This window comes from Cynocephalus volans, chromosome X (assembly GCF_027409185.1).
Source record: "Cynocephalus volans isolate mCynVol1 chromosome X, mCynVol1.pri, whole genome shotgun sequence".
Taxonomy (NCBI): domain Eukaryota; kingdom Metazoa; phylum Chordata; class Mammalia; order Dermoptera; family Cynocephalidae; genus Cynocephalus; species Cynocephalus volans.
Genome location: NC_084478.1, coordinates 77,126,695 through 77,139,640, shown reverse-complemented (window position 1 = coordinate 77,139,640; position 12,946 = coordinate 77,126,695). Strand labels below are relative to the sequence as shown.

General features: G+C 38.0%; 1 protein-coding gene across 1 annotated transcript in view; it reads left to right on the top strand.

Annotated features, from left to right (window-relative positions):
- Positions 1-12,946, top strand: part of OPHN1 (oligophrenin 1) — a 440,991-nt gene that overhangs the window by 371,816 nt on the left and 56,229 nt on the right. The window contains exons 17-18 of the mRNA XM_063083139.1: positions 5,411-5,469; positions 6,458-6,563. Of these exons, the coding sequence (XP_062939209.1) occupies positions 5,411-5,469; positions 6,458-6,563 (165 nt within the window). The remainder of the gene's footprint in view (positions 1-5,410; positions 5,470-6,457; positions 6,564-12,946) is intronic.

The following is a 12,946-nucleotide window of genomic DNA, read 5'->3' as shown; positions in this document are numbered from 1 at the left end:
TCAGTTTCAAGAGGTTGGATAGGATTGGGGATGAAAAACAGAGTGAAGAGGATTTCTGTCAAAGAAGAATGTGCATTAGAAGACTTTTTTTTTTTCTGAAAATGTAAACAAGGGAAGCATATAAATAATAAAATTGTTATTTTAAAAAAAGACTTTTTTTTGTTTGTTTGGTGAGGGCAACTGGCTGGTACAAGGAGTGAACCCCAGACCTTGGCATTATCAGCATCACACTGTAACCAACTGAACTAACTGGCCAGCCCCCGCCAAAAGGCTTTTTAAAAAAAATGTTACTTATAAAAATTATGCCCTTGAAGTAAGTAAAGAAGTTTTGGCATTGTTCACAAATAGAGTTATGTCATGATGGGTTCACTAGTAAAATCATGAGTTGTGACAATTCAGGGTTGTTAACATTTTTTAGTGGATAACAACCAACCATTTTGAAACTTCAAATTGCATTTTGGCAAAAACTGTGTGTGTGTGTGTGTGTGTGTGTGTGTGTGTGTGTGTGTGTGTGTGAGAGAGAGAGAGAGAGAGAGAGAGAGAGAAAGAGAGAGAGAGAGAGAGATGTGTTATATATTATGCTTTAATCCATGTAATGTAAATAAAAACCAAGAAAATACAACCATAAAAATGTTGGAGCTAAATGAAGTGGCAGCAGTGTGAAAAAAAAGTTAAGGTACCAGCAAAACTTAGGGATGCACAATGATGATGAACATATTGTTCAGTTTAGTGTCATACATTTATATTGTCATACATTTATATTATGCAAAAGGTGTTTGAGACATATATTTTTTTAATCCCATTCATTTCTTACCATTTTTCTGTTCCATAGTAAGCACCATAGTTTACATTGTAAAACATCTTCTTTTCAACTATTGTGCTCTTTAGGCATTAAGATAGACAATCTACAGAAAATATCATTAATCCAAAGTAGATGGCGTTCCAGATATTGCTGTTAAATGTTCTTCTGCTGATGATGATCTTAGGGCTTTACGTAAATGGGAATGCTCTTTCCATGAGTATTTCTTCTGCATCTGCCAGAGAAGAAAGGACCTGTCATTGGAGGTTTCATTCTATGCTAGGCAGTGTGCTAGTTGCTTACATTGAGTATAATTGTTTTATTCTCCTAATAACTGTAAGGTAGGTGGTACTATAATCATTTTACTGATGAGGAAACTGAGGTACACCCTTTCCTCCATTAAGTAATATTAATGTCACAGCCAGTATTATTTGAACCTAAATGTCTCTGACTTATAAGGCCACTGGTACTGGGGCATCTTCTTTCCTACCCTCTACTCCCAGGGGCTGTGGCCTTCTTGGGATCTCTTGGGTAATTTAATAAAGACAAATCTGCCATGAATACTTTCAGAAGACTAGTGATAATGAGAATAGTAGGAATAAGTAATTTTGTGTCTATAGCGTCCTTGAAAAGAGTCAGAATTTTCAAGGATTTATATAGGTTAATGCTCTCCCCACATTACATCATTAACATCTCATCCCGTAATAAACAGTGTGTCACTTTTGAAAGATGGGAACATCGAACCTGAAAGTGTGAGTGGGTGGCACCCCCACTAAGAGATGTTTGTTCTTGAGACTCTCATCTGAAGGCCTTTAATATATATCAGCCAGTCAATACCTTTAGATTTTTTGAAGGTATCTGTTCTCAGAGTGCATCTCCAACTGTGTTCTAGGTACCTAAATTACCTCTTATCTTCACCATTTCTAGAAAAGTACTCTAGATGTCATCCTTTCTCTCTCCTGTATCTTTAACCTCTTTCATTCAACTGGCTCTTTTCTCTCAGCATATAACATGCTCCAGCAATACACATCTCTAAATTACTCAATCATTCAATAAAAATCTCATGAGTGCTTACTCTATGCCAAGCATGATGCTAGGCACTAGGCGTACAGTTGTGAATAGATATGGTCTCTGACCTTAAAAAGTTTATAGTCCAGTGAAAGGGACAAGCAGAAGGCATCATACAAATATAACAAACAGTAATAAGTGCTCTGAAGCAAAGGTATAATATGCTATGAAGATACGTAGTAGGAAGACCTGACCTTGTTGTTTAAGCTGAGATGTGAAGTATAAGTTGGAATCAATTGGGGTGGGGTGGGGGGATTCTAGATAGAGGGAACTGCACATGTAAAGGCCTTCAAGCAGGAGGGATGAAGGCCTCTTTAAGAAACTACATGAACCAGTATAGGTGGAGTATTTAATGTAAAGAGAGAGGTGGAGGTATGTAGGGGCTAGATCATTCAGGGCCTTATAGGACATTTTAAGAATAAGGGTCTAGATTTATCTTACAAGTAATGGGAATATATTGAAAGATTTTAAGCAGGAGTTACATAATGAGATATGTGTTTGGAAAAATACTATGGAGATTAGATTAGAGGATGTATTAGTCCATTTCTGTTGCTTATAATAGAATACCTGAACCTGGGTGACATATAAAAAAATGAATTTATTTCTTACAGTTTTGGATTCTTGGAAGTCTATAGTCCAGGGAACATATCCGGTGAGGGCCTTCTTCTTGGTGGTGGCTCTCCATAGCCACACAGGGTATCACATGGCGAGAAATGGCTAAGCAAGAGTTTTAACCTTCTTACTTGTTCTCCTTTTAAAGCCATTAGAACCACACCCATTACTCTATGAATGGATCAATCCATGCACAAGGGCAGAGTCCTCACAGTCCGATCACCTCTTAAAAGCCCCACCTTTCAAATAGCATAATCGGATTTTCCACCCTCTTAACACTCTTACAGTGGGGGTCAAGTTTCCATTATGTGAACTTTCGGGGAATACATTTAACCCATAGCAGAAGGAGATAAAATGGGTGGAGTTGGAAATCAAATAACAGGCTATTGCTGTGGTCCAAGCAAGAGATAATGCACCTGCTTGGACCAGAGAATAGCAGTGGATGTTGGTAGAAATAAGCATATTCAAGAGATTTAGAAAGTAAAATTGACAAATTGGATATGAGGGTTGGGGAGATGGAGATAAAAGGATGACTTTCATGTTTCTGGCCCATATAACCAATTGATGCTCATGCACTTACTGATTTGGGAAACATACGAAGACCGGATTTGAGGGAAATAATAAGTTGGAGTATGGATGTGTCAAATTTTGGGTGCCTTTAGGGCACAACGTTAAGCAGGCGATTGAATATATAAGTCTGAAACTCAGGAATGAGTTCTGGGCTTGAGCTAAAAATTGGGGACCGAGCCAGGAACTTAGACAAGATTGCCTAATGAGATACTCTACCCTTTCCCAGCCAAGCTTCTGTAGCAAGTAATAGACACTTCCTGTCTCTACTTCTTAACCTGCTGGTTTACTTGTCAATCCATTGTAATCTGACTCTGGCCCCCTCTGCTCCCCTGAAGCTGCTCCTGCCAAAGTCACCACTGGCTCCCGCAAATGCTGCACACAAAGGTCAATTGTCAGTCTTTACCTTACTTGACCTCTTTGTAGTAGTCGAAGCTATTAACAAGCCCTACTTGAAACTTTCTCTTTTGGATTCTGCTGTATCTCTTGTTTTTGGTTCTTCTCTTACCTCTTTGGCCATTTTTGGTAGTCTCCTTTATGGGCTTTCTATCTGGTATTTCCCAGGGCTCTCTTCTCTTTTTACTACAGTAGAGGGATGGAAAACTTGAATATCTACAAGGGCTAGGAATTGAAAATGAGTGAAGTAGACTAATACTGAACACGTTGCATATTGAACCTTTATTTGCATGGCAATCCCTTTATTTACATATAAGCAGCAGCATTCTTTACTTCCACAGATAACCAAGTGGGCCCAATGAAGCGAGATCTTTCAGTTTTTTCAACAGAGGCAGAATATATGCATTTTATATGAAATATCAAAATTTTTCATATTTTGATCATTGATTCAAGAACATTTAATTTTTATACAGTGTGCTAGACAGTCAAGAAATGCCAAAATGCCTCATGTAGCCATTTGGCTACCAGTTTGCCCTCTCTCCTGGAGCAGTGGCATCTGTTGACATGGGTTTAATCCCCCTCCTAGTTTAATGATTTCCACATCTGTTTCACAGACCTAGAAGGGCCCTGCATCTAGCTTCTTAATAGAGGTCTCCTGTTAGCTGACCCAGCAGTCCTCTTACTTAGCATCTCCACTTCCCTCTTAATTATAGCTGACCCTTGAACAACATGGATTTAAACTGTGTGGGTCCACTTATACACTTTTTTTTTCCAATAAATGTACTGTACAGAACTGTAAGTATATTTTCTCTTTCTTATGATTTCTCAATAACATTTTCTTTTTTCCAGCTTACTTTATTGTAAGAATACAGTATATAAAACATATATAAGATATAACACGTATATATATCATATAAAATAACATATAATCTACTGTTTGTGTTAAGGCTTCTGCTCAATGGTAGGCTATTGATAGTTAAATTTTGGGGGAGTCAAAAGTTATCCATAGATTTTTGACTCTGTTGGGTTCAGTGCCCCTGACTCCTGCATTGTTCAAGTGTCAATGGTAATTCCTATTCTATCCAGTCACCAAAACTAGATTACTCTCTCCCTCACCATCATACCTAATCACTAGAGGAATTCTTTCTTTAATGTCTTTGAAAACACTCTCATCACCTTTTCTTTCTATCTTTATTGCTACTATTTCTGTTTAGGTCTTTGTTGTCCTTTGCTTAGATTATGTCAGTAATAACAGTGACAGGCAGTATAACATAGTTATTAAGAGCATGGTAGTAGTAGTAGTAGTTGATTACTTTCTTCCTCTGAGCCACCCACCACATACCTTTATTTTATTATTGTATTTGTCCCACTGCATTGCAAATTTTGTATATGGCACTCTCCTCGACTAGACTATTAGCTTCCTGGAGGTGTGGACTATGTTTCATTCATCTCTGGATCCCCAATACCTGGCACAGTGCTAGACACAAGTAGGTGCCCAGCCAATGTTTTTTGACTAAATGAAGATATCTATTTGAGCTTTAGTTTTCTCTTCCAGTAAATGGGGATTTGAATAACTGATCCACCTCACAGGATCATTGGAAAGATCAAATGGGAGGACAGATGCAAAAGCACTTTGGGAATTCTAAGGATCTACCAAATTGTAAGAGATTCTTGGTAGCATTAAGTGTGGGTCCACTCGGGAATTTTGCAGGGTTGATTTGTGCTTCCTTTTACTTTTGGGAGCTAATTGGAGACCTTGCCGAAGGTCTCAGACCATACTTTTTCAGGTCTTCTGTTGAATTACTAGCAACTTGGATTCCTCTGAGAAAGCTTTACATGAAAAGAAAAATGTGTATAATCTCACTAAGCTGTGGGGCCCACAAGCTTCAGCCTCTCTGCCCGCGGAACTGAGAATCGAAGGCCTGGCTACTCCCTCCCCCCAAAACTTACAGTCTCCATTAATTTCAGGAATCTCTCTGAACCTGTCATGACCTATAGACTCCACAAAGAGCTGGTCTCTGCTGCTAGTAAGTATTTACGTTACTCGTTAATTGTGTTATCCTGGTTTCTTAGTAAGGTCTTGCTTGCTGTATTTTTTATAAATCGATGTTAGTTGAGTGGGTTGGAGAAAATTTGCTAACTTGAGGGATGTGACAGGTGTAAAGATTTTATTGATTTATTTATATATTGCCTCTTCCACTAGAACAAGAGCATTGGCTCACATTACCAGGGGACAACAAAATGGTTACATTACAGTTGCTGTTTCAGCTTCCTTCAGCACTTTGCCTTTTCAAATGCTTTTCAGTTGTGTTGTGAATCATTGCTCCTAATCTGTTAACACTGGCATCACATTTCCTAGATGAGAAAACTGAGGGTGAGGACGGAAGGGTATATGGGAAATAAGGCATATAGGATCACCCCAAAAGTTGGCAGCTGAAGAAGCATTAAAAGATTTGGCTGAGGCCACTGTACGAATGTCCCTTCCTACTGTATCCTGCATCATGTCCTGTGTGGTGTGTAGGACAGTGATTCAGGGGACGTGACCTCATAATGGGTCTTTGTGGAGGTAAGGGAGATTTGGTCTTTACTTCTGGGCTCTCTCAGTGATTTTCACAGGACTGCTGAGGCAGCAGCATATCTCTCAATACCATAGGAACGTGGGTGGGAAAGGATTTTCAGCTGGAAGTGTACATGTGGGACTATGTCATTTGAGATAGTCTTGTCTTTTCTTCTATTTTCTATTTTATTCATCATTTTGGCCTATTTCGTTCTGTGTTTCTCTTTGTTCCTCTCTTTGCCTTTGTTCTCTTTCTTTCTCTCAGTCTTTTTCTTGGTGTCTGTCATTGTGTCTCTGTACCTATCCATCTCTCTGTCTCTTTTCATCTCTTTGACGCTCTGTGTCTCTAGTTGTCTTTTTCTGAGTCTGGAAGGGCATGGGGCAGGTGTTATGAATGAAAGTTTGCTCAATCCAGTTGCCCAGAAAGCCAAACCACCTCTCTGACTGTTCTTTCTCAGAATCTGACAACCTGGATTACCGACTGGGAGCTATTCACTCCCTGGTATATAAGCTACCAGAAAAGAACCGAGAGATGCTGGAACTTCTGATAAGACACTTGGTCAAGTAAGTAACTGCTGGGTTTTCAAAAAAAAATTCCTATTAGAGGACTGGTCCACATGGGAGGACTGCACAGAAACTGCCTCTTAGCTCATTAACTCTGAGTCCCAGCTGCTTTCTGGGCAGGCTGAGTACTCTGAAAGGTAGGTGATTTTGCCTTGACCCTTGAATATATCTTCTCCAAGTCATCATGCATTTGAGTTGTCTCAGTTGAAGGGTAACACCAAGATAGAGTGGGCTGAATACAGGCTTTGCTGTCAAATAACCCTGGTTTTGAATCCAAGACCTACAACTTATTTAGCTGTATAATCTTAAGTAAACCTCCCTGAGCCTCTGTTTGGTCATCTGTTCAATGAGAACAGTAATGCCTACCATGCAGAGTTGTTGTGTGTATTACAATGAAGACAGGTAAAGTGCTTGGCACATAGGAGGCTTTCAAGAAATTGATACTTGTAAAGATTCTGGTCAACTTCTTGCCCTATTGGGGCATGCATTAACACACAGCAGCATTCCAGAGAGTAGGCCTGGTTATGGGCTCCAAGATAGGTGGGTGAAGAGGTACATGTGCCCCATGTTGGTGCTTCCTGGACAGAGGATTCAATGTTGTAAATAAAGATGAGTTGACTTGGCTCAAAAAAGGCAGAAAGCACTCTGTCCAGGAGTCAGCAAACCTGGGTTCTAGTTTCAGTCGTACTACTAGTTCACTTGGTTATCATGGGCAGGTCACTCTCAAGGCTCTCCTGGTATATTAAACGGTAAAAAAAATGCAAAAATCCACTTAGAAAAATTGTAATGCATCTTAGGTATATATATTTAGCAAACAAAGCTATCAGCACACTCAAAAAAATGCTGTAATAATATATTTAACCTCATTTGGAGAGGATCTCAAATACCTAAAATTGAATCCCTTAGAGGAGGTAAGTCTCCAGGCTAATAGCCCGCACGGCCTCCCCGTGATAGATCCTGAGTGCTCTGCCTATATGGACCTCAGATTTCCCTATGATATGAGATATCACCAAGATCAGATCCGGCTCTGACTTTCTAAGATTTTTTTTTACACTTCTATAGCAAGTGAGTATTACAGACACTGATACAGATAACATGCACAATTAAAAAGAGGATGGCTTTTATATTTATTGCCAGTGTTTGCAATTTGGACTAATAGAGAACGTTAAGAGGATTTTCTCTCCACAAAATAATTTGTGATAATCTCAGTAAGAGTACAAAAATCGGCAAAGAAGCCATTTGCATGTTAACTTAAAGTTGTCCTGGGGGAAAGAGACTTTGGGTTCAAATTCCAAGTCTGTCACTAATCTGCTGTGTGACCTAAAGTCCCTCCCATTCTCTGAGGCTCATTTTGCTTATCTATGACATGAGGGGACTGGACCAGCTAATTTTGAAGGGCTCTTTCAACCCTGACTTTCTAATAGTTTCAGTATATGACAGGAGCCAAAGACATAATTGAGAATGCCTCTGCTAGCAGTGAGTGAAAGGGTGCTTGCCTCCATCCACCCAAAGGCTGGCCACTGCCTGGCTTACTTCAAGAATTTTGGTTCTCAAAATCCCTGAAACAAAATGAGTGTGGGAAAAAACACACATCAAAGTGTTTTCCTCTATTCTTACTCAGCAAAAACACAGAAGACTTACTTCTGTGACCAATGTGTGGGGATTTCTCCCCACCAGCAAGCGAGTAAACAATTCCACAGCAGACACCAGCTGGGTGCCCTCCAGTTCAATTCCCACACTGTCTCCTTGCTGAAAGCTCAGTCCCCATAAACTTCTGATGCCAATTGCAAGCTACCTGGATTGTTTTACCTGGGCTTCTTACCAGCTGGATATAAATTGGGGTTCCCAGGACCCCCTCCTCCTGTTTAATTGATTTGCTGAGTGGCTCACAGAACTCAGGGAACCACTTACATTTACCTGTTTATTACAAAGGATATTTTAAAGAATACAAATAAATAGCCAGATGAAGAGACGCATAGGGGGGAGTTATGGGAGAAGGGGCACAGAGCTTCCATGCCTTCCCTGGGTGCACCACCCTCTAGGAACCTCCACGTGTTCAGCTGTCTGGAAGCTCTCCAAACCCTGTCCCTCTGGGTTTTTAAGGAGACTTTATTACATAGGCATGATTGATTAAATCATTGGCCATGGGTGATCAATTTAACCTGCAGCCCCTCCCCTCTTCTCTAATCCTGCCTTGGTCTTTCCAGTGACTAGCCCCCATTCCTGAAGCTACCCGAGGGCTGCCAGCCATCAATCATTAGCATACAAAAAGACATATCAACTTGGAGATTCTAAGGATTTTAGGAATTGTCATGCCAGGAGATAGGGACAAGACCATATATTTTCACAGTTACCACACAAAAGGAAACATGAACAGACAGATCACAGAAATAGAAAGGCAAATACCCTTAAATATATGAAAAAAATGCTCAGCTCACTTATAGTAAAATAAAATGAAAATTAAACCAATACTGAGCAACCATTTATTGGCAAATTCTAATGCTTGACCACATTTTCTGTTGATGAGACTATTGGGAAACAGGCACTCTTAAACATTGCTGGTGTTAGTGCAGTACAGTCTCAGAGGAGGGGGATTTAGCAATATCTAAGAAATCTGCATATTCGATTTCACTTTAACACAGCAATTCCACCTGTAGGCATCTACTCTAAAAGGTACACCTTCACAAATACAAAGCAACATATGCACAAGGTTTGTCATTGCAGCATAATTTTTAATAACAATAGATTGGAAAAAACACAGATATCCAACAATAGGGAACTAGTTGAGTAAATAAGGGTATATTCAACAATGTAGTATTATGCAGTCAGAAAAAAAAAAGAATGAGGAAGATTTCTATACACTTTGTTTTTATAGTTTTTTCCCAAAATACATTGCAAATTTATAGGATGAAAACAAACAACATAAAAAACAAAAAAACCCCAAGATGTAAAGCAGCGTATATAATATACAAGCTTTCTTTGTAAGAAAAAAGAGAGAAATAAGAATATACACACATATTTTATTACTGTTGTTAAATGAAGCAGACTAAGATAAAAAAAAGAATGACTCCGAGTGTTAAATGTAGAGTTGCAACAGGACCCCGAGATTCCACTCCTAGATATTTCCTAAGATAAATGAAAACATATGCCCCCACAAAAGTTTGTATACAGATGGTCATAGCAGCCTTTTCATAGTTGTCCAAAGGTAGAAACAACACAAATGTCCGTGGTATACCTGTACAGTGAAATATTATTCAGCCATAAAAAGAAATGAAATACTGACACATGCCACAACATGGAGAACCTTGGAAACATTATGCTAAGTAAAAGAAGGCAGATACAAGAGACCACATATTATATGACTCCATTTATATGAGATGTTCAGAATAAACAAATCTGTAGAGATAGAAAGATCAGAGGATTGTGGGGGTATGAGAAAGAGTGAGAGTGACTGATAATGGATATGCTGTTTCTTCTTAGAGTTATGAAAATTTCTGGAATTCGTTAGTGGTGACAGTTGCATAGCACTGCATAACACTAAAAACCATTGAATTGTACCCTATAAAAGGGTGAGTTTTATGGTATGTGAAATATATTTCAATAAATTTGTTAGAAAAATAAACTAATGAAAATGTTTACTACATGGGATAGATGGCGAATACGGTGGAGGGGATAAGAATAAGCATAGATTCCTCTAAGTCCACGTTCCTACATAATATTTTTAAATTTAATTTTAATTTTAATTGTTTTATTTATTTTATTGTTATTTTTAATTGACACATAGTAGTTGCACATGTTTATGGGGTACAGGGTAATATTTCAATATGTGTATACCATGTGTAATGATCAAATCAGGGTAATTAGGATCTTCATCACCTCAAACATTTATCATTTCTTTGTGTTGGGAACATTCCATATCCTCTTTTCTAGCAATGGGAAATTATACAGCCAATTGTCGTTAATTATAGTCACCCTACAGTGCTGTAGAACTCTAGAACTTATTTCTTTTGTCTACCTGTAATTTTGTCTCCCTATATCCCCTCCCCCACCCATCCTAGGTAACAACAATTCTACTCTACTTTTATAAGCTCAACTTTTTAAGCTTACACATATGAGTGAGAACACGAGACATTTATCTTTCTGTATCTTGCTTATTTTGCTTAACATAATGTCTTCCAGGCTCATCCATGTTGCTGCAAATGACAAGATTTTATTCTTTTTTATGGCTGAGTATTATTCCATTGTGTGTATATATAACATTTTCTTTATCCAGTCATCTATTGATGGAAGCTTAGGTTGATTGCGTATCATGGCTATGGTGAATGGTGCTACAATAAACATGAGTGGAAGTATCCCTTCGGTGTACCAATTTCCTTTCCTTTGGGTATATACCCCATAGTGGGGTTGCTGGATCATATGGTAGTTCTATTTGTACTTTTTTGAGAAACCTCCGTACTGTTTTTCATAATGGCTGTACTAATTTACAGTCCCACCAATAGTGTGTGAGCGTTCCCTTTTCTCCGCATCCTCGCCAGCATTTGCTATTTGTCTTTTTAATAGTAGCCATTCTAACTAGAGTGAGATGATATCTCATTATGGTTTTGATTTGCATTTCCTTGATGATTAGTAATAGTTTTGACTTTTAAACCATATTAATGTTTTACATATCCAAAAAATATAGTCAAATCCAAAGTGAAACATTATAAACCCTAAAATTGAGCACCAGAAAAGCAAATGAGTCTAAATGTTTATTAACTTGATAACATAATCACACAGAGCAAGCAGTTATTTCAGCTAGCTTGTCAACAGAGTCTTCTGACTCATCCTTTATGAGATATACTCTGGAAACAAAAAGAGCAAAGTTTTAATCATCACCCAGTAGGTATATTAGTAGTAGTAATATAATTATAATTTGAAACACAAATGCACAAACCTCACAAGTATAAATCAAAAAAGTAAATACATTAATGTTATCAGAGTCTGAAATTTATGATGTAAGAAAAGGAGATACAGGTACAAAATTTAAGATGTAAAGAAAAAAAATTCTGTGATGTTAAAGTTAAATTGAAAATGTCAATATGAACTCATGATTTCAAAACAAAACAAAACAACAAGCACAAAAACCTCTATTCACTAAACCCGTCTTGAAGTGATTCTACTCAAAAAGCAATGAATACTACTAGTGCCCAGTTCTTTGTTTCTAAATAGCATTTCCTTTTCAAAGGAACCAGGATTGTTTAGAGAAATAGCTAACTCCAGGTCTGGGGCAAAGAAAATACAAGGTGAGCCTTGAATAAATTGTTCCACAAAGCGAGGAAGACCTGAAACACTAAAAGGGTTATGTCCAAAGGACATAGGAATCTGCTTGAAAGGGCTGACACTGATGACAATTGGGGCAATCTGAACATCAAAAACAATAAATAATGTATTTGATTATAACACATTGAATAAACCAAAACTCATGGGGATGGGTAGAGGAAAAAAACTCTTTATTACAGATGGAATGCCAGCTCATAAACGTAGGAGGAATGATAGAATTAGAAAAATCACTAGTTTGCAACCTCAGTGCCCTGTTTTAGTCATAGATCAAAATAATTGGGCAAAAGATTGTTAAAGAACAGGATATTCACCTGATTTCAGTGTACTACCCACAGGTTGCTTACTAATTACAAATGGAAAAAAATGTATATTTACAGTGAAGCTATCTGGCAGACACCACCTTAAGTAATTGATCAAAGTTAGCATCACTAATAATGGTACAAAGTGACCTTATGTGCCTCATAATTAAATATAGTAAGCAGTACAAAACAAAAACTGTGAAATATTTTTGCCAAAAATGTTTAACCTGAATCAGGTTAAGCCTTTCCAGTTTACCGGAAATAGTGGGTATAGAAAAAGACAGAATGCATTCTGTAAGACTTTTGAAAAGGCTTGGACTTTTCCAAAAAGTCAGTGTCATGGGAAATCTAGGAAAAGACAGTATGAGTTTTACCCTTCTCAACTTTATTGTATGTTTGAAAGCCTTTATAACCAGAGGTTGTAGGGAAAATGTGAATTAAAAATAGGCGAAGGGACACCTGCACTCCCATGTTCATTGCAGCTCTATTTACAATAGCCAAAATATGGAACCAACCTAAGTGTCCATCGATGGATGCCTGGATAAGGAAAATGTGGTATATATACACCATGGAATACTACTCAGCCATAAAAAAAGAATGAAATTCTGACATTGATTTGGGAGAAAATTATGTTAAGTGAAATAAGCCAGACAAAGAAACAGAAATACTGCATGTTCTCACTCATAACTGGCTGCTAGAAAGGGAGGGAGGGAGGAAGGAATGAAGGAAGAAAGAAAGAAAAGACCACAACAATACATTGAACTT